This window comes from Perna viridis, chromosome 8 (assembly GCF_037379345.1).
Source record: "Perna viridis isolate PV_CMFRI_1.1 ecotype Kerala chromosome 8, ASM3737934v1, whole genome shotgun sequence".
Lineage (NCBI taxonomy): Eukaryota > Metazoa > Mollusca > Bivalvia > Mytilida > Mytilidae > Perna > Perna viridis.
Window position 1 is genome coordinate 21,074,198 of NC_142452.1, and position 26,647 is coordinate 21,100,844.

Sequence of the window (26,647 nt, forward strand, 5' to 3'; positions counted from 1 at the left end):
CCTTTGTTGGTTTTATAGCAGAACAGTTGTTCTGTATCTTCTAGATTCATACTAAAATATATCGGCACGCGAGGATCTAATTAGAGTTTAATTAGGTCTCAAATCTGTTCGTTTTATAGGTTTAGCTAACCAGATCCGAGGTTTACCGGAAAAACTTTCGATTTTGGATGGTTCTAATGATATTATTAAATATACCTAATTTCCAAAAACAAGTGAACAGATGGACATATAGTGACACTACCGAAAACTACCTAACAAGGGTTGCAGAAACACTTGCAGAAGATTATATTCTGCAAACAGCAGCTTGGGTGCAACGCTGACCAACTGTTCTTTATCGCATTATAAATCAAACCACAAATGTAACAATAACTGTGATTAGTCTATTGGTATACGGCTCTGTTAATAAGCAACCATATTTGATAGGGGGTTAGGGTGAAATTTTCTGTCCTTTCTTTTGTTTTGAGAACATGAAATGTATAAAGGGTAATCAAGGGAACCAAGGTTATAGCGGTAATCAAAAGAATGTAATCCAGGGACAAAGACCAGGCATGGAAAACAGACATACACAACAAAGAACATAAAGTAACTACAATTATACATACAAAGTAACAAAAGTAAATGAGCAACTCGGACTCCAATAAAAACTGGGAGCATGGACCAGGTGCACCGGTAGGGTAAGCGTCCTCTGCTTTTAAACAACATAATATCGGGACATTAAAGAGATCCCGACTTTTTATTTCTTTCATCCTACTTGCCTTCAATAAAAATGCAATGAACGTTCCCTTAGATCATGGAACAAGCAAAAGATTTATAACTGTACCAACATGCGTTAACAAAGCTACATAGCACACGTAATTACTCTGGGACACCCCCCCCCTCCAAAAAAAAAAGGACAACGGAAACCATTGCGTTTGTAATTACTCATAGTAACGACTAAAACATTTAGAAAAGTATGGTAACCTGAAGTATTGGATGTAAGGTAACCTGCATGACGCTTTTATTAGAAGTAAAGTAGTGTGTATTCTTAGACAAATGGATTTATTTGTCGATGGTTTAGTTATATAAATGTAACACATGTTATTTGACTTAGGTTTGTTACATAAACGTAAAAGCTGAAATACTGAAGCAGCAACAAAGGAAAATAACTATTCGTGGATAAAACAAAGCCCTGAACATATAACAAATCAAAAGTCAAAGCTCACAGCAAATTCTGGTATAAAGTACACTTTATATCGGATAATTTCGTCTAGTTTTTTTGTAGCTTGTAAAAGAAAATAGGAAGTCGATGTTCGCTCTGTTAAATTTATCTTTTTAGGTAAATATAAGCGATATATATAATTATATAATATATTGTAAAAAATATGCATTGTATACATGTATAGTGGCACTAAAAGGGCAGGTTTAACTATGCATTGCTCATTGCCTGAACAGTCTACTGTCTCTGATTACAGCTATTGATTAGAGAGTTAAAGTAGAGCATTTAGTCTTCTAAAAATTAAGTCTACGTGAAGTCATCTATCACTGAATGCGTGTCTTATCAAAGTTGCAGAAAGAAAAGTAAACGTTTAAGAGTAATCAAGGGAACCAAGGCTATAGCGGCAATCAAAAGAATGTAATCCAGGGACAAAGACCAGACATGGAAAACAGACATACACAACAAAGAACATAAAGTAACTAAAATCATACATACAAAGTAACAAAAGTAAATGAGCAATTAAAAGAAACAATTAATACCGAACAGAAAGCCAAAATCGTGTTTTCAAAAAAGAAGACCGATTAAGACCAATTCATGTCTGGACCTGTGTCATCATCGTATATGTTTCAGGAAATGAGTATCTTCAATATGTGTATCATCGGCGAGGCATGTAAAAAAAATTACACTGTGGTATACTATATACTACTGAAAAATGGACGAGTTCAACATTCCATTATTGTAAAAAAAAAATCACACATCTCCTTGATCGGAGATGCACATTTTCAAGTATAAACAGAATGGATATGGTGAATAGGTCAAAGAGAAAACAACTCCACCGGAGTGAAAAATGTCAGCTGAAGGGAGGAAAGCCTCACACCACAGGGTAGACTGCAATGAATGTACATAAACACAGTGCAAAATTTGAATAATATTGGTGTAATACGTTTCACAAAGTAGTTGCAAAAAATCATTCCAATCACAGCAACAATATAATTGAACTAGGAACAGCTACATACCAATTATCAAGCCAATATCTTGGAGACATTGTCAACATTACATCAGGAAAAAAACAAGGCCAAAACTAAGCCTACGAAATGAATTGAAACAAAGTTTGACTATATAAAAAATACCCTTAAAAACTGTAACTTTAATTTCGAAAGTGTGACTGATAAATATCTGGACAATTAACATGACTGACAGAACAGACAGAGGCGGACGGATAGAACCTGAGACCATAGTCCCAGGTTTACGGGTTTAAAAACCAACATTCGTTTTGACATGAGGTCTCATTATAAAATCTGTGTCTGATACTATAAAATATAAACTAATTTTCAAGTTTGAACCTTTTATGTAGTAAAAAAAGTATAAAATCCATAAAAATATTTGGCACATAATATAATTCTGTTGATAAAGTTCTCCAGTTGAATGATCTGCATATTCTTTGAATGTTATATTTTTCAGTTCACATGTACTAAAATCCACATACATGTACAACACATTCTCTATCTGGTCCTTTTGTAAGATAAATATATACTGTTTGTAAAATCCAATATCTGAATTCACACAAGTTTCTTACACAATATCCATTTGGTAGTATTACATAGTCATTCCTCGTTTGAATGTACTGTAAAAAAAGAGAAAACTTCATTAAATGTTCCTTCATTGTATCAACCAGTGTTGTGGAAAAAAAACTCATTCAGATTCTCTGAAGAGTACAGATGGACACTCGACCTAGTATAACCATCTTTATTGTTCAAAGAGGTCATTCTAAAACAAACTTGTTTTCTTTTTTTTTTTAATTTCAAGCTCGTTATTTTCTCTTTCTTTTCGTGATATCGTTTAAAAATACGCTAATATATGCAGGTACTAGTACAGTTTCTCTTTTTTGAAATAGTGACAAATCTACTGCTTCGAGATACCGTATGATTTCAATGATTGTTTACATATATCTTTCAAATAACTTACCGAAAAAGTTTATATCAGTCATGCTTCTCGTCGAAATTAAGGGCATTTGACCCAGGCTATGGTGCCTAATTGGACTTTATTGCAAAATATTCAAAGGAGTCTAATCACAGAGCAGATCATCATCACAGCAAAGCTTGAAATCTTGTGGATTCTTTGACTGGCATAGACTGCTAAGAAAAGTAATCATATACATAAAAGTATGCTAAACATATGATATAATTAACGAATTATATTAATGATTGTATCTTTCTATCTACAGTAACTGTTGCATACTTAGATGTTTTAAATCTGCCAAAATCCATTTAAAACATGTAAAATTGTACATGTATGATACAATGCATGAATTTTCGTCATTGGAGAACTCCATCCAGGTTTTCTATTCTAATGTGAAAGTAAAGAGTTGAAATCCTTAGTGAAAGTAACTGTTTCTTAAATTTGTTTATAGTAAAAAGCAATTTTATGATCTTGCTTACCATTATTTTACGTTTGTTTTCGGTCCTTGTTAATTCTCAATAGAAATGAAGGCACTTTTTGCTGTTTCTCGTACACTATTGGCGATGGTGATGGCTCTCGTCTTAAGAAATTGGTTGGAAACATCGTGTGGATAAATTCCTGGATATTTTGTGGAGGTACACCATGTGCGTTTGGAAAACCTGCAATAAGCAACACATATAAATAAACTTACTTTCGTACGAGGAGATAATGATGAGGTATTATTTCAATTAATGTCTGTTTTAACCAGCTCAAATTTTACTGCATGTGACGCTATATTAAAACTTTAATGGCAGTTTACTTCAGGGTTATCGTTTAAACAAGAATGCTTAGTAATTTCTGATTCATTTTTCATCAAATTTGTCTTCTTATTTACAGATCGCCAACAATCTTAATTTTGATGACAAATTATTTATTAGTAGGAGGACCATATGTTCTTTATCTACCTTTAGATTGCATTCTTTCTATCAAGGCTTGGTGAAGTTCGTCAATGTACTTGACAGCCTCCTCAATTACTGTTACCTGTTAAAAAATGACAGGTGTAAATTATTTTGTTAATCATTGTTTGTTGTCTAATGTGACAAAAATGTTATAAAAGTCACCTGTTGATATAATGCAAAGTTTGTCAACATATTTGTCATACGAACTCCTACAGTGACAGTTCACCTGTATGAAAGCCAATTAAAGGTGTACCTTAACCGTAGGTATTTGACAGTATGAACACCTGCACTAAATATTTTACTTTGTTATCTTAAAACCTTCACAATATTGTCAACAACGACCAGCCGTGAATAAATATTCGACAACAGGGTGTTTTTAGAAGTAATTTAACTTGTCAGATAGCCGAAATTTGTAGCATATGTCAAAAATATTTCCCTTTTCCTATTGAAAAAAAAAAGATTTGTATTAAGAAATAAAATCTATACATGTAGTATCATGAAAAAATTTGGTGAATATGTGTATAGCGAAAAAAATATGTATCAAGTGGTCCCTAAACAACACCTTTTGCGTTACTTATAATCAAGAGAATAATTAAGGCCAAACGTGTTCAAATTGAGCAGGTACTAGAAATATTTTACAAGAAGGAACAAGTACATTTTATAATTACCTTAGAAACTTTTTCCTTCTCCGCAATTGACGGAACCATTTGACGTAATCTTGTGTATTCTCTATCCCGGAGACGTTTCACATGACGTTTTAAATGTTTCTTTGCAACTTGCTGGGTAGAAGACAAACGCTTGGCACTGAAATTTTTAATAACCTGAAAACGAAGATACAAAGTTACAGTTTGAAATAAGTCACAATATAAACTTATCAATTAGTACTTCATTTGATAATGTTTAAACATATTGTCACCGCGAAGATTTTACGGCAATTGGAAAGAATAATATTATATTATAAGTATAAAAATTTCCAAAAAAATATACATAAAATTAATTACAAACCTTCATATTTTGCTGTTTATCCAAAGTGGAATTAACTAAGTCCTTTAAATTCAAGAGCTGGTTATTCCGTGTACTTTTCCTGATTCACTCAGATTTAGTTTAATTCTTTCCGTCAATGACTTTGGCATTTAAATACACTTTTGCGTGCTTTGGCCAAACCCTTCCGCGAGTTTAGTAACAAAATAGTTCCGTAAGTTTTTCCAAAGTTTCAAATGAACTTCAAGTTAATAAATATTTTTTTCACTAGGTAGCAATATTTTAAATAATTCTATGATACAAATAGTCAGAGGAAGCTCTTTTATACACAATATGACAATTTAAATAGTACAATACGAACAGATGGAAAAGTAGTGCGATTGAGTAGTAATCGCAGGTAAAACGACCGTGGGAATTTCAAGCGTCAAACAAGATGATTGTTGTAATTACCTGTGTCAATAATGCCCTGATGTTTACTCAAGCATGATACAAGTGTATAACCATATCAATATTACCTTTGTTGAGCTTTTATTGGCTGTTAAATTAATTTCAATCAATAAAAAATTTAAATTCTACTCGGGGTAACGGTGGCACTGGCAGGCTATGAATATGTAACATGTGTCGAGTAAAATAAAAATTTGCATTTATGAGCTTAGTGTCAAATGTCAAATTTTCGGTTTATTAAATGTTAATTTGTTTCAAATCATATCTAATTGGGGTCAAAATCGTAAATGCAAATGAATAATAATTTGGAAAGTGCAGGTACGAAATCATAAGAAAAATACTAAATAAATGTTTGTACATGTATATACCAGAGAAATCAATATCCGAAAACAGTGGATGATCAAGAGCCCGGATCCAGAAAGAGAGGGGTCCAGAAACAAAAGATTCCATACGATTGTAGGTCAATAATTACTTAAATCATACGCGGAATTAACAACACTTTTCCACCAAAGAGTTGTCCGACCCCACAACCATACGGATCACTACTTGAAAGAGATAAGTGATTATTATTTTTTTTTATGAAAACAAGATGCACAAAAACCTGTCAATCAGTTCTGTATTAGCTATCAATTGAGCATTTAACTCACCGAAATGCATGGTGATCAAAGTATCACCGGGCAATCGCTGTGCACATCAGTCATGACAGAATAATTAGGTCCGTATTAAAATAATTTAACGTAAAATGTTCACTTATTTAGATTGAAAACTATACATTTACATCTTGATTTAAACAAGATGAAAGGCTAAGATAACTACACCTTCATATCGTTTCTAAAAAGGTGTCGGAATATTTCAAAAGAAATAAAAATACCAGAGCTGAAAATTAAATGATGACAAATTAATTATAATTATGTCATTCTGTTTATTTCGTACAACAAAAGGTGATATTAAACAGATTATCGTTCTCAATATCAAATCTCACAATCAAAGGTACCGCTAAATGTCTTAATACCTGTTGACTTATGCCGTGCGAAAACTACTTAAACGGACTATCGCTTCCGGCTGATTTCACGACCCAGATGAGAATTGTTTGCGATTAGATTTGACTTTTTCGTGGGAATATTACTGGTAAATAGATAGGAAATCGGTAAAACCTCTTACAAGTATTAATCTGAATAAGAGCCAACGATTATAATTTGTTATAGGAGGAAGGAAACATTTTAGGTCATGATAATGTGCACACAAATATTTTTATCGTGCCTCTATCTATAGTAAAAAAAGATGGAAGTTAACAGTATAGATTTATACAATGGATTGATGAATATCAATATATTTGTAGCAAGTTAACCCTATTGTTTTCATATTCAGCTTAACATTGTTTCGATAGAGTCCACCTGTAGCCTGACTTAATACCGTATATCAAAGGAACGTAGGAATAGGCGGTTAAAACTTTTTTTACTTGCCAACTGAAAAAAAGTAATAAGAGAATAAATATTAAATATTATAGAATATATGTATTAACAATGTGCATATAAATTTTCCAATTGTTCTGTCAGATTGTATCAGTTTAAACGTGTCAATTAATAAAAAGTTACCAAATGACACTGTCACACATGCCTTATGTTTACAACTTCGAACTCGTGTGAAAATCACATCTCCGCAATTCGCACACGCGCGGATTACATTTGATCTCGTCATTGCAGCATACACGCACGTGACTCCAATGATGTAAATTACTCTAAAAAGGTAATAGTTGGGAAAATATTTATTCCGGGAATAAAGAAATGAATACGCGGTCGTATACAGAAGTTACAAGGTATTATTTGTATGGAATAAAAAAGACCACGAGAAACGTCACAGCTTTTGAACATAAACAACAATTGTGTAACGAGTCGTGTAAGTGTAATGGCGTTTGAGATGCAAAGACCAAGTCGAAACAGAAAGCAGTAACACACCCACTTTTTTCAATGCCTGCTGTGCTTTCCCATGACCCGTACGGAAAAGAACATTCGGTTTCTTTATATGTCGTATGCGCAACCTCTGAAAAGCAGCGCTGTTTAAAAAAGAAAATTCATCGGCAAAGAAGACATTTTGGATGATGAACTGTCTAAAATACATACCCGTGGACCTATTAAAAGCAGAAGACCAGATCAAATTATGCATGAAAGTCCCAGGCCTTAGTAATAGTGGTTGACACCAAACATTTTTAAATAGACCGTTAAGAGATTATTGTTCAGTATACGTCGTATAAAAATGCATTATAAAAGTTGTATCTAAACGCATACGTAAAATTACTTGGAGGGCATCTTAACCATATGATTTAAATTCATATATGTTTTGTTAATTATCCACTCCTAAACATGGTTTTTTTTTCATATTAGAACACATGTGAAAGATATGTCGCATTTCCCTGAGAAAGAAATATATTTTGAAAGATGCGGAAAAAAACAAACGAGTTGACCACACAAAGTAATTGTGACATTGTATATATATTTACGACTAAAAACTCTGGTAAAATGATTAAAAAAACATACAAGAAAATTATTTGCTTAAGATATACATATGTATTTATTATCTAACACCCTTACTTCCTGAAATGATTTAAAACCGTTATTATTACAAAAGGCGGGAAAGGGTAGCAGGGAAAAACACGAGAACAATCATACAGAACTTCAGAAATAATAAAATTAAAACAAATTTTCTCCCTCTTTTCATTATGGGATAGTATTATCGGTAATAAATCAGTTTAGATTTTCCTCAAGGGTCTCTTATTTCCTGCTTTCAAAGATTATGTCAATTGTTAGTGTAATGGAATACCTGAATCGCAGGTGAACATCAAACAAAATATTACCTGGGAAAATAAAGGTGATTCAATTTTCGACAGCAAGGTTAAACATTGCAACAGATGGTCCCGTGTCTCTTTAGGCTTTTCCCACGACCTCAAAATTTATATATTTTTTCCCTCTAAATTTCAATCAATGTATTCCGTTAATTTATACATTTCCGGAAAATTGAAATCCAATTTTCGCCTATTTAATCATTTCCGAGGCATTTAATGGTTTTATTTGTGTGTTTGAATAATTATTATAATTTTGTAGATTCGCTGAAAGTGATAGAATATTGACAGACAGGTGAAGCCTTTTTCTGCATTAAAATGATCTATTATTGACAAAACCCGATTTTCTCACAGGAAAACACCATTTGATACCTTTCAAAACTAACACAACCCAATCCTAGAACGTATTGTTCTTCAACATAATTAATTTTACCCGATCTTATTCTAAAGGTAAAAATACAACAATTAAAATAATCTAATTGCATTCGTCAAAATTAATGTTTGCACAGGCGTTCATTTACAGACCCACAATTAAAAATGTCCAACGTACATTATTGCTTTAAGTTTTGTCTTCGTGTCAACAACACAGTTATCGACCTCGCCCTGTCCGGAATTGTTTTTTTATAGAACAGCTGCTCGCGCAAGTATGGCACGTGAAATTATTTTTATGACAGTTCGCGTGACACGTGCCAACATCCCATCAAACGTTACAGGATTGTATGGTGCTATGCGGGTACGTCACCTGTTAAAATTCGTGTGGATTCCTTATTTGATTAAAAACTATAAATGTAGCTCGTGTATACATAAAAAGTTGGTGCTTTAACGATTACGAAGTATGACATTAGTCACTTGCTTTTTTTAGTGGAAAACCGTAATAAATTGTTAGAAAATTTCATTGAATATGACCCCTTTGCAATTGGCTGGGCCTATAAAAATTTAAACCTGTGTTGAAATTGCGATGATAGCCCGCTTGAGTATTTGCATTAAAAAACACGCAAGAAATTAAATCCAAACAAATTAGGTTTTCATTTGCTGTATTTAACAACTTGCTCGGAAACCGTAATAGATATCACGAACGAGTAAAAATGCGTGAATTATGTGATATAGGAATACCGTTTCGTGATAAAAACGCATAATTATTAAACTTGACGTGTGGTTCTCATATTGAACAACTTTTTATTGCAAGGTGAATATTCAATAATATACTTCTGAATATGTCATTTATACGTAGATTACGTTAAACTAAATATAATAATTGATAACACGACATTTATACACTTTTTTCATTTCAGGGAGAAAAAGAAACCTTACACCATATATCAAAAACAAAGTTCTTAAAAAGGACTGAGGTAGGCTGACTTGTCTGTTTCAATCTAACTGATATTGAGCTCAGAAGCTTAGCGTTGTAAGCCAGGGGCAGAACTGGTTATGACCAGTCTAGCGATAGATGTACTTATTTTGTTATTTCTCTTTATTGCACACATTGGAACCTAACTACTGACCCCTTTTGTTTGATTTTTCATACTTCGTTCACAATTATTTCGCTTTGTTAAATATGTATTTTATTGAGGTATGTTGATCTCATTCAGCTTTAGAACCATTTAGTTACACGTGGCTTTGGTACCATCATTCATGTTCAGCTTCAACATGTATTTCGTAACTGATCTTGAATTTTTGAAATTTTGTTCATTTATTTAAATGCTGATGAAGAGTGTCGGTTACCTAAAATGGTGTCCGCTTATTTATCCAACTTTAGTTTTGGGTTAATTAAGGTGTTGTTTGTTTAGCACTAAATAGGTGTCTTCAGAAAAAAAAAATGACAAGAAATAAGTTCCCGAATGTTATTCAAAAATAATAGGAAAATATACTAAAATTGATTAAAATTTCAAACGTTTTGGGAATAAAAATTAAATATTCTACTTCGTCAATGTATATGGAGAAATAGATTCTTGGCCTGTCAAAGCAATACAAGAACAACCCGACTCTCAATCAACATTTGCGACGAGTATCAGCACTTCCTCTTGTACCACCAGACCAGATAGAAGACGTATGGTTCCATACACAAGACGACTACCAAACAGACGACACGAAAGTGACCAGCTTCAACGACTACGTGACAGAACAGTGGGTTGACAGAGAACCTAACCGTAGGAACCACCATTCGACCGAGTGACTCAGGACCACAAAGCACCTTGAAAGATGGCATCACAAACTCAACAACCAACTCAACAAGGCACATCCAAACTTGTACCTGATTATTCAGAAACTTCAGAACACACAGGCTTCGACGGAGATCCGACTGATACAGTATGCTGCAGGGGGTTAGCGCAAGACCAGGAAACTAAAATACGGGACAATCTACGACCGACTCAGCAGAAAGATAGTCTTCAACAAGGGCAGATCGACGTGACACTGACACAGTCTCCCACCTGTTGACACTTGGTTGAACATAGTATTAAAATTATGTGTCAATATATAGTGCTGATAATGTTTGATATTTTTGTGTTTGAAATTATTTCCTTCAAGATGATTGAGTGGCTTATGTGTAAAAAATGCAGTTCTACGAAAAAAAAAAAACAAAAAAAAAAACAACAACAACAACAACAAAACAAAACAGAACAGAACAGAACAAAAGAAAAAACAACCAAAATATTATCACTAGAATCACCTACAGAAAAAAATAAAATAAATAAGAAATAAAAAGAAAAAGTACTTTACTGAGATCACAATATTGGAGTTCCTGAACAAGTAAAAAAAAATATAACTTATCCATAATACGAATATACAAATAAAAACAGCTTAATATTATTATACAAAATTATTACTCTCATGTATCAAAAGTATGCAGAAAAATCTGAGAGAAAAAAAATCATACTAGATTGTTACTTCATGTATTAAACAGTACAGAAAAAATATCCGGAATAATATCCAGGTTTTATTTAAGAGTCAAATTTCAATTATCACCTAACCCAAGCTCTCATCCTTTGTTCTTAATTACCATTGATCTCATCTATCCAACTTTTATTCTTTACCTGCATTACCTGAAATTTCAAAAATTTGGATAAATGAAATGGGAATGAACCCCTAAAATATTCACTGAACATAGTTACATGTTTATAAAAGAAAATCAATGTACATAATTATTTTTAAAAAGAAATTACCTAAGTAATGTATAGGATAATGTGTGAAATAAATCTGGTGAAAACAAAGATAAGATCAGCAAGATACGGTACCTGTATAGGACAAACTTCCCATTTTATGGGGTATGGGGCAATGGGGCAATGGGCATGGGGAATGGGACAATGGGGAATAAGGTATGGGGCAATGGGGTATGGGGGCAAGTGGGAAGTTTATCCCATACAGGGACTGTAGTACGTCGGTTAAGATTAGATCGAACAGCTCTGATCATGTGTTGCAACTAAAGAATATTGACCCAGTTTGGTGCATGTATATAGGCTTATACTTAAGGATAACTCCGAGAAAGTTCGTCGAAGAAAAAATGCAGGACTTACGGAGGTAGACCTAGGGTAAGGGACATAACTCTTGAAATCAGTGATATGCTGGTATCATATTCAATTTCACTGAAGCCTTTCAAGCTTTCATTTTAAGCATAATATAATCGATTCAAGTTATTTTTATGCTTACATGAGATTGATGTAAAATGCTGAATACAAACGTTCCAATGATTTGTAAGAGTTGTGTCACTTACCCTAGGTCTACCTCCTTAAATTTCCTCAAAATTAATAAGCAGGATAGAAAATGTGATCCTAGCCCCTTGAATATAAAATGGTTGCTCCCTTAATGGAAGTTACTTAGAATCATCATAAATTGAAAGGGAGGAGGTGGTGCGCGGTGAACCTTACCTGCTCATGGACAAATTAGTCCTACCCCGTGTGAATTTTAAGTGGTGAAAAATCAGGACAGAAATGCTATGAAAACTAATTCTGGAATCAGATTTTTAAATCTCATACAGTCCACCTAACTAAACTTCAACAAAGAATGCGTAGGTTTTCATTATCTTAAGTTTATAATGTACAATCTAAGGTCAAATTGGTAAGAACTATAATCGAAATCTCTGGAAAATGATCTTTATAAGACTACTTTTCCTGGTGCTCATGGCAGTAGATCATGTAAGAAGTTCAGTATTGGGTACCAGCACTCATGATATTTTGGGTAAGACAAATTTATTCACCATTTTATTATAATGCTATTTTGCATGTAAAACATAACTGTGTGTAGAACATTCGGTCGGTTCACCAGAACCGCATGTTTTTTCGCTTGTCCTTTACATCTAGTCCGTGACCAACTCTACGTTTGCATTGATTTTTTTAGTGACTATGGTGTTCTATGTTCATTGATCAAACATGTCTACTAAAGGAATTCATTAATCTCTGCAAGCTGATTAGCGACTTCTTAAGCTTGCACTCGTGAATTTGATTTTGGTTGGGCGTGGATATAAAGCTCTTCCGCCACAAATACATCAGATTGCAGACAGAACAACCACTTTGATGTTCCAAATACTCACACTTATGACAAATATAATTCGCGCATGAAATAGACAACGCTGGTTGTATATATGGTTTCTTGATCAGGTAATACATGAAATGGAGATCGGGGTGTTCCAAAAAATACCCGTTATACGCCGAATGAATGGTATGATTTACAAACTCATTCAGTAATTTCATCAATGTTACCATCGGTCATATACATTGGTTACGTTTCGGACGAGTGTACCGTTGTATTATATAAATAGCAGTGTTTTATCGAATATTCCGAGTGTAATGAATTTCGATAATTCACACTGTGAAATAAGTTCGGTAATTTCACTCACGGACTTTCTCCCGCAAAAACGTCACAACTTTGTTATCAATCCGACGCTCATAAAATTTGAAATTTATGTTGAAAATAGCGACGAATAATCGAGGAAATCTATATAATAAATAGGATAATCAATTGGTCATCGCGAATAACCAAAATATGATCACTCAGTAAGATTTAACTCGTGCGCGGAACAAGTTAAATCTAGACGTTCTTCGGCACTCGTGATCATATTTTGGTAATTCACTCCTTCCAATTAATTGTCCTATTATTATCTATTCAAAAAAATTCCCTTTTACAGACGAGTTTCGCAGCTTAAAGAAAATAGTGGAGAAACTTAAACAGGAAAATGGTGAAATACGCAGACGCTTGGACAGCATAGAAAAGGGAAGGCACCAGATGACAAGCAATGCCGAAATGACCGTAAAAGAGGAAGAAAAACGATTATTGTTATCGCCAGGTACAATTGATGTAGTTTTCATTATTGTGTTAGTTTCATGTTTATACATTCTGTAGCATTAGGGAGCTTACATTTAATAATATGAAAGAAGCAAACATTTAATTTTAAAATATATAACGTTACTTTTCATTTACATTCAACAATGTAAGAATACTTAATTTCTTAAGTAATAATGGACCCAGAGCACGTAGCTTTCCTGAATTAATTACATCTTTTCTTGCACATCTTGATCGTGAATTTTCTGAAAAGCTGTAGAAAAAGAAATGTAAAAGGACAGTGGTTACACATTCTTGATTGAATAATGCTAAGTCTTTGAGAAAGGGAAGAAAGTGTAAGGACATTTTGAGACTTTATAACTGATATTGTCCTATCACAGTAAGTGGGGCTGTTTTAAATCTTTACCACAAGCCACTATGAATTTAGCAGTTAATGAAAATGCGTCCGTTCCCTTTTGGCAATTTTCTATGTCAAATTATGTTTTGTTGCGCAATTTCTTGTTTTTTCTCTAGCCCTGGACAGACAGGATCAAGCTGTAGCCTTCACAGCTGTGCTTACGAAAGATTTTTCCCTGGGCAAGCATCAGACAATTGAGTACAATAAAGTTACGACCAACATCGGAAACGCCTACGATACGAGACATGGCCATTTTACGGCACCGGTTCATGGAATATATTTGATGTCTGCATCATCGATGAGCGATTCGAATACTGGGATACACACAGAAATTGTGCGTAATGGCGAACAAATAGTTGCAATGTATGGTGACGATTACGACATCGCGAGTCACACTATTGTTGTAGAACTGGAGCCTAATGATATGGTTTGGGTTAGGCATATGGCCAATGACGGGGATTCAACCAATGCAATCGTACATTCCGGTGCTGACAGATATTACTGCTCTTTTTCTGGTGTCCTAATAAAAAGTCTAACGTAATCTTTTGATAAAGACGTCGCCAATGTTAAATATGAGAATACTAGATATATACTCCGCCATATACAGTAGTCCTATGGCTTCTAGTTGTAAGATTGATATACGGAGGTATTGCCACAGTCCTTGATCTTGGCGGAACTTGGTTTTTTTCGCCGATATATTTTCAAATTTCATTTACGATTAGCTGCATTGACATATTTCGAAACGTTACACACACTGTTTGTACTCCATTGAATAATCAGCGTGTACGGCTAGATTAAGAATCATGCCAAATAATTGCCTTTTACATACGTAAGAACCATTTGCTTCTGTAATCATTTTGGGAAATAAGTACAGTAAAGAAAAATCACAAAATATTAGGCATGTTTAAGCGACCCATTTATTAGTATCGGTTATAACTTTCTGAGCTCGACTTTTTCAGCTTGTCCCAGGTAACATTTTTTATTTATAATATATATACTTAAATATCATTTTCAAGAAAATAACAAATGATATTGTAAGACATACCATTGCCTGTTCTGGTAATATACTAGCAAAATCACTATCAAGCAATGTTTTGAAACATGTGCTACCTTACTGAGGCTTACAGGATACTCGCACTTCCAACCGAGACTGACTGAAGTTAGCAGCTGTGGTTTGTTTAGTATTGGTCATTTACGGCTTTAATTTCATAAACTTCAGATTGTTTTTATCCAGTTTGATAAAATCTTTCTGTTGTACAAGATTAAAGAACCTTCACTTTGTGAGAGTCTCGGCGGGTGTTTCTAGAAAAGCAGAGGACGCTTACCCTACCGGTGCACCTGGTCCATGCTCCTAGTTTTTAGTGGAGTCCGAGTTGCTCATTTACTTTTGTTACTTTGTATGTATGATTTTAGTTACTTTATGTTCTTTGTTGTGTATGTCTGTTTTCCATGTCTGGTCTTTGTCCCTGGATTACATTCTTTTGATTACCACTATAACCTTGGTTCCCTTGATTACTCTTAAAAGATTGTCTTATTATCTTTTACAATGTTTCACCCTATTAGTATGCATTGCTGATAATCGTGATGCATGTACGCACATGCCACATCGAGCGTGACGTCTGACATTTTTTAATCATTGACGTTTACAGGAAATTGTTTAAGTGCAAGTATTTGTAAGAATCAGGCAAAATGGGAAAAATCTGAAACATGCATGTCAAAAACCCAATGATCTGACAGTATAATTTCACTCAAAGACGCTTTATTTATTTGAAAAGAACATCATTTGATCACTTGATTTGCTCAGAAATTTTTCAATAGACTTTTAGAAAAATGAGGTTTTTGACAGAGTTATCTGCCCTTTAAATGTGCGTTTTCAGTGCAGTCCAATGAAATTGTAACTCAATGGTCCAGCATGATATGGCAAATTTTCTCCCATTTTCTTGATTCTGATGGTGCAAATAGTCAAATTACAATTTCAAAGTGGTTGTTTTTTTCGTACTATATTTCTCCCACTGCGTAATTCTTACAGAGACTGACACTTAATAATTAACTGAGTGCATGGCTTCGTGACATATCTCGGTGTACGGTATGGGTCTCTTGGTGCACTTCAGTGATAAGAAAAAATAGTTTTGTTAACACCTCATTACTTAAAACAGCTATTTACTAATGCTTCTGTTCAATTCATTCTTCCTCCTTCTAATAATCGAATACGTACAATGCTCGGTTCATAGCATGGGAATTCAAGAGATATCTGGTAAGACAAATTAGTCATATTCCTAATGTATGATCTTATCTAAAATGTGTACTGTAGATTATAAGGTATAACGGAACCAATGTTTAATTTCCACAGTCACTGCATATTTCTTTTATCATGTGTTAGTTGAAAAGGAATCTTGCATAAATAGAAATGCCTTCCTAACTTCATACAAAAGAACACTCGAAATTGTTGTATCTCCCCCATGAGAGAAGCCACCCTCCATTTAAGAACTATTGAAAATGCCTATCATGTTAGTTTTGATATGTAAGAAATGTCGCGGATATTGTGAATATTTCATGGTAGACTTCACAGAGGAACATTTTTGTTAAACTGTAAAATATCTTGGTCGTATCCCAAGGGGAAGGAATCTAAGCTTTACTCCTAATTTGTATAGTAACATTATAAGTTGAATAAGATAGTTTTTTTGTTATCTTCTCTGGTATAGAGATAAGCAGATAAGGACATGTATATTATAATGTAAATCGTTATTTCTTTATTAGAAAAACTAGACGATTTAACGAGAACTGTTGAAGAACTGAAACATGAGAATGTTGAAATGAGACAGAGAAACTCACAACTAAGACAGGAAAACATTGAAATGAGAGGACGCTTAAGAAACATAGAGATGTCTGCATGCCGTAAGGAGAACAATTGTAGTGTACAGACGAAAGACATACGACCTAAGCATGCAAAGAAACGCCTTTTATCACCATCAGGTACACACACACACAATTGGTATTCAAATAATTTCTTGTCCACACTAACAATAAACACGCAAGATACATACAGGCATTCTTTATAATATTGACAACCCCACTGTATTCTTTCGATGTATCGTTAATTAGAACTTGTCATAGAGTCTATAGTTATGTATAAGCTACCTGACGGTACGGAATGGTAACTAACATTTCCTGATTCCCGTGTTGCCGGACTGATGGTGTTTTGTGATTTATCGAAAACGGAGACGAATGCATGCTTGTTTTATTCGCAAATGCAACGTAGACAATTTTACTCCAATAATATATATATTAATCTGATCTTTCTCTACATCGTCAGCTATACTTACTACCAAAAAGGAAGGAGGATTTCAGTTGATAGCATATTCAGCTATGTTAAGTTTTGATAAACAAAAAGCTTATTTTTGTTAGCCTGAAATAAGATAAGTTGATTTTTTTCTGAATTTTTTTTCAAAGACAATTAAAGAGTTTTAGTGATCATGGCACCAGACATTGTGATTATGAGTAAATAAATATAAAAAGTGTAAAATATAAAGTAACTTTACGTCGAAACGTTACAAGCAGCTCAAGTTTTCTTGTTTTCCGGCAAACTTTAGTGCGGAAAAGAAAATGATAAGACATTGTTGTTTATTGCCGCCTTGTGGATACGTTTCGATATACCGCAACCCACAAAGAGTAAAAAGTTCAGTACCGGCCCCAGGTAATTGTTACATGAGTTCATATCGCGATAAGTCCGCTCCTTAAAATATTTAACACGCAAACACTACAATTATATGTTTTTACTATTAATTCATTAAAAGTTTTATGTAATGCATTAAATCTAATATAACTGTTCTTTGAAAGAAAAATGGTATTTTTATTTATTTATTTTATTTTATTTTATTATTATTTTTTTGGGGGGGAGGGGGTATTTCTATTCTGATTGCAGTGTCAGTTTTAGTTCCATGTATTATCGGTATGATGGTTGTGATAAATGAAAGAAAAGACGTCGCAATATCTCCAAACTAAAACTTACCGCCTGTTTGTGTTTGTTTGTCATTTATGCCTTGTATTTGTGGGATATCGAAAGTCCGAAACTATTCACCGTTCGTTTGGGGAAAAAATCCCTAAATGTTAGTTACCATTCAGCGCCGTGTACATGTGTCAGCAAATTTTGGCAATTATTTTACAATGACAGTAAACACGGGATAAGGACCAATAGCAAAGTACGAGAAACAATTTAACAAGAGGGCACAATACAGCTTTCAGATAACGCATGCTAATATAATTTATGAACAGTTTTGATCGACTCGGATGTTACCATATAAATATTACATATTTTTTTTAATGATGCATAGTTTACAATAGCCAACCTTTATTAACCGTTAATATATAATTTCTAATATTTCTATCAGCTCCTGAAAGCCAGGCAACTCTAGTTGCGTTTACTGCTGTGCTAACAAATGATTTCCCCGTTGGGCCACACCAAACGATAGAGTATGATAAAGTCCTCACCAACATCGGAAATGCTTACGACGTAAGGCATGGTCATTTTACGGTCCCGGTTCATGGAATTTATCTAATGTCCGCATCAACGAATAGCATCGGCGATAGTGCAGTAAGGACAGAAATCGTTCGCAACGGTGTACAATTAGCGGCAATGTATGGCGACGATTACGACAATGCCAGTCATACTATTGTCGTCGAACTAGAGCTGAATGATATGGTGTGGGTGAGACATTTTGATAACAATTTAGCAACCGTTCATTCTGCCCAAGACCGATATTACAGCACATTTTCGGGTGTTTTACTGAACACACTTTAAATTAAATGTTCAAGAAGAATTTTGACTAATGGCTTTTAATTGCTCTCACCGATCAAGAACGGTGAGCATTATTACATCCACAACAAAAATCATGCACTGGTACCCTTTCCAATCGATATATAATTTTATTTATTCCGCACTTAATTATACTAAAACCAGTTTATAAAGTATATTCAGCCAATCATAAATAAGGTTAAGTGTTCCTAAACTAATTTCTGACCTTTGACTTTCAAACAATCATTCAGTGATGCGACCACCTGGTCACACTGAACACACACTGTCCTGATAAACAATTCAAAGTGGATTTGATTTGCATATTTTCACAGCGTTAGTTGACGACTGACCCTATTTTCTTGTCTTGTGCTATTCTGGTTTTCCCTGTCTGTTCATGATTTTCTCAATGCGAAATGGCGACAAACCGCCTTTCCCCTCGTCTTTTTTTATCCTCAACTAAGAGTGTCAGCTGAAAAGATAGCTGTCGGAAAATTGCAGAAATGGACATTGGGTGGTTCTAGCCTTTATTTTTTTTTTAAATAAAAAACTATCAGTCAAATGTACATAGCATAATAATGCATGGTGAGTAATTATCCTGAAACTATTATTTTTCTTGATTTAAAGTGGGCTGCGCACAAATATGTTATTAGATACACATATATAAATAAAATCGTTACATCCTGTGCTCACTTTGAGTAAATCGTTCTCGTCCTGAACTGCATGAAATATTTGCAATACAAATGTACAAAATGTTAATAAATAAAACAATCAATGGGAACCGTGTATGGCGTAGTCTTAATCTAATTAAAAAAAAACTTATTATACGTGTAAAACTGCGCGCAATTAAAGTATGCTTTCTTGATGATATCCCCTCCACCTTCCAGAAACCGAATAAGAGGTGCATAATGGCATTACGTGCTGAAAATGAGTTTCACTGAATTCAGATCTATTCAGAGATTTCAGAGGAGGTTGGGAATAAAAGAAGGTTCCAACCCTATCGACCGATGACGCAGTGCACGTAGTGCATCAAGACACCCCACAAAAGCATCGAGATGGAAATAAGAAATAAGAGGTGCAAAATGGCGCCTTGTAAAAAAAAATTGTAAAAGTAAGATCAAATTATATTGTGCCATTTTAAGGGCTTATGTTCGATCTATTATGACTTAAATTGTGCAAACTTGATTTTATGGACTATCTGCTGTTGTGAATACCCTCAACTTCTTCAAAAAGGTTATTTATGATTTTGTGAATCTCAAAGGACCTATAGGGCAAACTTCTAGCAGAAGAAAATCCTGAACTTCAAAATATAGAAATGATATCGGTGAGCAAGCTTTTTGGAAAGCTTATACTTGAACTTGGCTTTGATGGTCGATTTTAACTCTTTTTGGTTCTTGCATCTGTTTAATTATTTATCTATTTACTTATTTCCTAAAACTGTACCACTCAAGCTGTTGAACGCTAAACCTTTATAATATATTTATTGAAAAATAAATCTCCCTTTCAGAAAGTCAGTCCTAACCTTGGCGTATGCATGTAATAAACTCTCAAACTGTCAATCAGATATTTTAATAGATCATTGAATCATTTGATCTCTGTTGTGTCTGATTTTTGTCAAATTATGACCAACTAAAATCAGAGCTTAGTGCTTTGGATCTAGAACCTTTGGAAACATTGCTTTGACTGTTGTCAAAATACAGCTGTTTCGCGTGCTGACACGAGACCTCTATTATTGATCGCATGCGTGGCGTGTGTCACTATGACAATTTCCGTTATGGCTGTCGCAAGTGATGCGGGCGTGTCACCTGTTTTGCGTTCAGTTCAAATCAAAGACTAAATGTGGACAATTTATTGGTAATATTTTTCAATAAATATGTAATGTGTACAAATACAAAAGACTGAAACAGTTAATAGTTCTGCCTATTGACATTTATTACTGTTTCTTGCTGTTAACCCCTCATTGATAAACATTATATATTGAGCAACCTATGGATTGTTCCTTTATGACCAGTATAAACTATTATTAAAGGTGTTATTATGTACAACACGCACGGGAAATTGGTTCTGAAATATGCGGGCAGCATTGTAAAGTCAGATACAGTGTGGTGTCTCGTTTGTATGTCTGCATTTGTGCGTATGATGCGATTCGATTACTAACGCCGATAGAATTTTTATTTCTTGAAATTATCTGTGGGTTTAATTACGTAAGCAGAGAGAAACTCATACTATATAGGAAGTTAGAGTTGAACACTGAAAATAAAGAAAAAAATAAATCGAAGTAGATGTACTTTTTTTTGTTTTTTTTTGTTTCGGACTTGTTTATTCTAAAAAAAATTCTACTCTCCGTCCGGAAACCTTCATGGACTGTCAGTATAATGGTTTATACTCGGGCGCGGATCCAATGACGGGCGTATCGGACGTAAGCCCCCTAGAATTGAAAAAAACCCAACATTTTTTGCATGAAATCTTGATTTTTTACAAATTTTACCCACAAAATTTTCTTTAATTCTATTTACGCCCCCCTAACCTGAGATCCAGTATCCGCCCCTGATACTGTTCTAAACCGATATATTTTCTTCCAGTTATTCTTCAGAGAGACTTTCTCTCCGCTCTTTTCATCAAATTACCATACCCTTCACGAAGTAACTGTACATAAACATATTGTTTAAGACATTTCTGAAGAATCACCATCTTACAGAAAATGAATATTTTATATTTCTAACAATGGCTTGTGGACAAACTGTACAAAACGTGTAGACTAGGGTAAACTGTCTTCATAACGTTATCTCTTAGATAGATTTGCATCATAAAAAATTATGCCTTTTGTATATTTGACCTATTTAGAATAGTTTTAGAATAAGATAGAAAAGGTACAGAATAAAGCAGTGCGCTTAACTGCGGGTGGAAGAAAACTAACTTCTTTCCGGAAGTTATGAATGATCATGTTCTGTAAGATGGTGATTCTTCAGCTCCAAAATATTTGAAAAAATAGATTTGGATCATTGCATAAACATATCACACGACAGCCCTGTAACATCCGAGAAGCTCGCACAAGAACTCACTTGTATTGAAATATATAAATATTAAAAAGAACAGATATGGTGAAATGTAACAAATGCACCGGCGTATAACCTAAATTCCCCTTTTTTTCCTGTGATTACTACACCAGAAATCTCCTAGTGTAGTTAAAAATATTGCCACAAACTGTCCAACTAATACTTTACAAAAGCAAGTCTGAATATTTTAGAAGACTATTATACTTGAAAAAGGAAAAAAATTAGTCGTTTTTTTAAGGCACTGGTCCATTTCAAACCTCCAACGCAACAGGGATGACGTTCTATACGTTCTATATTTCAAAATCTAGACCATTCACATGATATTAATTACAACGAACCCACGAATATTCGTACATCCCATGGTTATCTTTTTATTTCAGTTCCTTTTCTGTTATGTCATGTCCAACATTTTAAGTACAAAAGTAAAAAATTTCACAAGAAGTATTGGATGCATTTTATATGCATTCAAAAATTGTGCATATTAATGAAATCGGCAGGTGAACCAAATTGCACAAGACTATTTATCATTAATAAAATCCTACATGTCAGCTGGCAAGCGGTGTTGGAATACTTTCATTCACGAATTTCTATGAATGAAATATAATAAATGACCTTAACATACATTACAGCTGCCTTATCTCACGTGAGGTCACACAGAGATCATAGATTTGGGCATAATTAATGATTTTGTTGAATATCACTTTTCTAGTGGTTTCCAAAATATATTAATTAACTCATATCATTGATATCGTCTTAAACTACCTGGTAAAAAATAAACGCACCAGTCATTAATTTTGTTAACATTCTATATGAATGAATGCGTGAACCCGTTGTACTGACGAAAATAATCATTATGATTTCGTGTGATGATCCAACGTTTGGTACGTACCAATAGAGTAAAAAATTCTTTCAGATCTGGCATTGTTTTATACGAATACCATATGTACCAATTAATGTAAGCATTGTAAGGTTCTTTTACGGTATTTGACAGAAAATGTAAGTAATTTACTCATAAAACTACATTTAAAAATTTGAAAAGAAACTATTAAAACACAAACTTTTTTTTCTTCAACTTAATCAAGTACTCCATTTCTATTCTCCATGATTCATAATTGTGACTTTTTGTCATTAATAATACAACAAAGGAAACTCATATAACGCTAATTGCATATAAGTATATTGAGGTATGCGGCAAGAATTTGTTAATATGTTTCATGACACCCAGTAAATGTTATCTATCGGTTACCGTAGTAAATAGTTGATAAATAGAATATTGAACGTGGGCAATTGACACCAGAACCAGGTGCACAGGTAGGGTAAGCGTCCTTTTCTTTTCTAGAAGCACCCGCCGAGATTTTATTTCTTGATTCGTCTGCCCCCAAAGTGGCATTTTATGAGTATGGCGGCGGGTGTTTCTAGAAAAGCAGAGGACGCTTTCCCTACCGATGCATCTGGTCCGTGCTCATTTACTTTTGTTTCTTTAATTTATTCTTGTATTTTTTTTCGTTCTTCGTTGTGTGAGTCTGTTTTCCATGTATTCTTTTGATTTTAGTTCTGTTGATTGCTCTTTCTCATAAAATGTCATGTCCGGTGAAGTCGAAAAGGGAAAGGAAAACTATGACACAGTTAAAAATCGGTTCTCGTGATGCAGACGATCCACGAGTTCATGATGACGACCATAAACTTTTGTAGATGATGCAAATAAGTATGTTTATCCTGTTAGAAGGCTTTCTGCTAATACAAGTGAAGGGTGTCGAATAACACAAAGCTTTATCCGCCATTACACAATAACAACTCCTGGTTACCTTTTCAGTTATGGGCAACGTCAAAAACAGGAATCAGGTAACAAGTTTAAGGGTGCACGCGACCCTTCCGCTCAAAAGGTTGTTAAAAAATCAACTATTTTGGGCAAATTTCGCATGGTTTATTTAGAGTTTGTGGTTGCAGGATAAAAACATACATGTATATTGCCGAAAATATCAGTATATATTTATTTGTACTCGCTCCAAAACATTCAGATTAGTTGGGGGAACCGTCGTAATCTGATTGTTCCTAAAGCTCATCAAATAAATTTGATATTTTTCGGCAATATACATGTATTGTATATGAATCTGATTGTATTTACCGAATGGATTTTAAAAAAATATATTCATATATGAATGGGTATGGTATAAATCAAAACTTTAGCCGCATGTTCATGCCAAAATTTACAACAAATTAGGGGGATATTATGGTACAGTTATTTCACTGTCAGTGTTAAGCTTTGGTCTATAGTTTGTACATTCTTCATATACAGGACACAGAAGGATTAAACCGATATCATATTTTGGAATTTTAAGCAAATGCTTCTGTGTTCTTCAGTACAATCAATAAAATTTGAATTAAATTACTTAATATCTATTAAACGAAAGTCAACCTGTTACACTGCTTGAATGTTGTCATATTTAAAGAAATACCCGTGGGAAAGTGACAAGGAAAAGTTTTCCGGCAATGTCTTGCCATATGTCACCAAATCTATACGGTATATGTGGTCATAATTCACGTTTAAATGCGAAAATCTTTCAGATAAGATGCATTTATAAATGGCCTTAAATTGTCATAAATACTCTTGAATTGCAAACAAGTGCAATACCGTGGTGATAAAAAGTGATTCCATTTTCGAACGAAACATGCTCCATTAAACTCAATTCATAAAGTATATCAAGACCAGGAAATGATATGCAATGCCCTTAACACTTATTCTGTTATATGCACTTTCATGTACATGTACATGTAATAATTCAATAAATGTATCTCATATAATAAGACATACATGAATTTGCACGTATAGCATTTTACGCAGTTTGATAAGCTTCTAGGGAACACCAATCATTCTATTATCGTGAGAGGAAATGGATGCAAAAAAAAATCTGACGAACGAAATAAAAAAATTATCAAGCATACCTCTCTTTCAGTAATAAAATAGTTGATAGTCTAGAGCTACCAATAAAGATCTGTAATCCTGGAATTTATTAACAATAATAGTATCGGTTGACCTACATACCTAAAACATGCACAGCAGGGGCGGATCCAGAAACTTTGATAGAAGGGATGCCAAACGGGGTTCTTCAGGAAAAAGGGGGATGGTAGGACATAATTTACCATTTTTGCCATATTTACATATGAAAATGACAAATTTTCCAATAAAAAGGAGGAATGCCAACCTCCTGCACCCCAGGAGATGCCACTGTACCGTCGTTAGTTGTACCATTTACCTAGCAAGCCTTATATGGTCACTTTCATTGTTGAATATTTTTTAGGTATAAGGGATGTTCGAACTCACCCTCATGATTCTATCCAATCTCAATATCAAACAAAAAATATAACAATTTGCAATCCTAGAGTATGAATAAAAAATCAACAAACGATTCTCCTCAAACCGGATATCTCCTCAAACCGGATAGCTCCTCAAACCTAGATATAATTATGTGTGTAATATTCCATGGCTTGCTCCTTTGCATTTGGAGACAAAGAAAATACCAATTTTAAAATTTATGCGATATTGTTTTGATTTTTACATTTATGAGAGTTTATGACACATTAATGACTCTTGGAACCAACTCCGACCAGCACGTGCAGTCACGTGCTATAACCAATGTGTAGCACGCGCGTCCGTGACTTGCAAATGATTTTTTTACCAATCTCTACCACAATTTTACAAATTATTGTTATCCCTTAAAAGTTTTAGCTACAAAATGCAAATTAAATACCAAATACGAACGCGTCGTATTTTTGTAAAAACTGGTTTATTTTAAAAATTATTGAAATTGAAATACTTAAAGGCCATTACTATCAGGAAAATATTAGACGGCATCTGACCTTACATAGATAATGATAACCAATTACAATATTGGTGAAGATGTGAAAGAGACAACAACCCCACCAGGATGAAAATTGTCAGCTCAAGGCATTGTTCCTTTTATAATGGAGACCGCTTGATAACTTGGAAATCATTTATTCTAATAAATTCGTTTTAAATCTTTCACATAAAAATAAAAGTAGTCTTCTAGTTAAAAAATGTTTTGCGCAACGAATATTACGACCTTGGAAATTGTATTCATTTACCAGGAGACAACTATGACGACTCATATTTTCTATGTGTTGTGAATGAAATGGAAAATCTTCGCTCAGCACCTGTTATCACGTAAGACACACCTGTAAGGTAATATATCGACAGAATTAGATGTATGAACTGCTATAACATCGATACCGATGCATTATTTTCTCATTTGAGGCAAAATATTTTTAAATGTTGCACGCCTGAGATTGTTTTCTAAATGCACTTTTCCCAAATTGTAAACCAACCCCGATCTGTTTAATTTGTTTTGAATGTTTATAAGATAATCCATATCACTGCAATACGTATGTTTTCAAATTGTCAAATTATGTGCTAAGATTTTTCCAAGAAATATTAGAAATATTGGTAAACTGGTAAGTGTATACATTTTCAGGCAATGCCAGTGATTGTAGATCGACAAGTACCTTCATGTATATTTCATTTCCGAAACACACACACACACACACACACACACACACACACACACACACACACAGAGAATAATTGAGCAACCCAGAATCCGCTATAAACATGGAGTAAACCGGTATAGTAAGCGTCCTATGCTTTTCAAGATGTTAAATCCGAGTTAAAACGAAGGAGGGTAATTGCAACATTTTGATTAAATTTGTTATTATGACGGAGTTAACCATACCATAAAGACCAACTTGTTCATGATGTCTTC

At 33.9% G+C, this 26,647-nt stretch overlaps 3 protein-coding genes across 4 annotated transcripts; 2 read left to right on the forward strand and 1 right to left on the reverse strand.

Moving 5' to 3' along the window:
* Positions 1–2,523: 2,523 nt before the first annotated feature.
* Positions 2,524–5,247, reverse strand: LOC148609797 (uncharacterized). 2 transcript variants are annotated; one of them, XM_088541049.1, is made up of 6 exons: positions 5,098–5,247; positions 4,761–4,913; positions 4,099–4,174; positions 3,634–3,813; positions 3,161–3,327; positions 2,524–2,819 (listed from the first exon to the last, which is right to left on the reverse strand). In XM_088541049.1, the coding sequence occupies exons 1-4, from the start codon at positions 5,101–5,103 to the stop codon at positions 3,641–3,643; spliced, it is 408 nt and encodes a 135-aa protein (XP_088397175.1). In that variant the 5' UTR covers positions 5,104–5,247; the 3' UTR covers positions 2,524–2,819; positions 3,161–3,327; positions 3,634–3,640. The 2 variants fall into 2 exon arrangements, with proteins under 2 accessions (XP_088397175.1, XP_088397174.1); XM_088541048.1 differs by having other exon boundaries at positions 3,161–3,330.
* Positions 5,248–12,366: 7,119 nt separating this feature from the next.
* On the forward strand, positions 12,367–16,278 carry LOC148609798 (complement C1q tumor necrosis factor-related protein 3-like). The gene is made up of 3 exons (XM_088541047.1): positions 12,367–12,526; positions 13,473–13,631; positions 14,141–16,278. Exons 1-3 carry the CDS (start codon positions 12,436–12,438, stop codon positions 14,563–14,565), a joined length of 675 nt encoding a protein of 224 aa, XP_088397173.1. The 5' UTR covers positions 12,367–12,435; the 3' UTR covers positions 14,566–16,278.
* On the forward strand, positions 16,136–18,841 carry LOC148609799 (protein HP-25 homolog 1-like). The gene is made up of 3 exons (XM_088541046.1): positions 16,136–16,278; positions 16,782–16,997; positions 18,413–18,841. The coding sequence occupies exons 1-3, from the start codon at positions 16,191–16,193 to the stop codon at positions 18,820–18,822; spliced, it is 714 nt and encodes a 237-aa protein (XP_088397172.1). The 5' UTR covers positions 16,136–16,190; the 3' UTR covers positions 18,823–18,841.
* Positions 18,842–26,647: the final 7,806 nt, after the last annotated feature.

Bases quoted from the DNA above. Each gene is read 5' to 3' on its own strand.
- LOC148609797 (XM_088541049.1), bottom strand. The intron at 4,175-4,760 runs GTAATTATAAAA...ATTTTTTAACAG, and splicing joins AGAAGGAAAAAGTTTCTAAG to GTAACAGTAATTGAGGAGGC. The intron at 3,814-4,098 runs GTAGATAAAGAA...TGCTTATTGCAG, and splicing joins AGAAAGAATGCAATCTAAAG to GTTTTCCAAACGCACATGGT.
- LOC148609798 (XM_088541047.1), top strand. From the start codon at position 12,436: ATGATCTTTATAAGACTACTTTTCCTGGTGCTCATGGCAGTAGATCAT. The intron at 12,527-13,472 runs GTAAGACAAATT...TCCCTTTTACAG, and splicing joins CAGCACTCATGATATTTTGG to ACGAGTTTCGCAGCTTAAAG. The intron at 13,632-14,140 runs GTACAATTGATG...TTTTTTCTCTAG, and splicing joins ACGATTATTGTTATCGCCAG to CCCTGGACAGACAGGATCAA.
- LOC148609799 (XM_088541046.1), top strand. From the start codon at position 16,191: ATGCTTCTGTTCAATTCATTCTTCCTCCTTCTAATAATCGAATACGTA. The intron at 16,279-16,781 runs GTAAGACAAATT...TTTCTTTATTAG, and splicing joins GGGAATTCAAGAGATATCTG to AAAAACTAGACGATTTAACG. The intron at 16,998-18,412 runs GTACACACACAC...TATTTCTATCAG, and splicing joins ACGCCTTTTATCACCATCAG to CTCCTGAAAGCCAGGCAACT.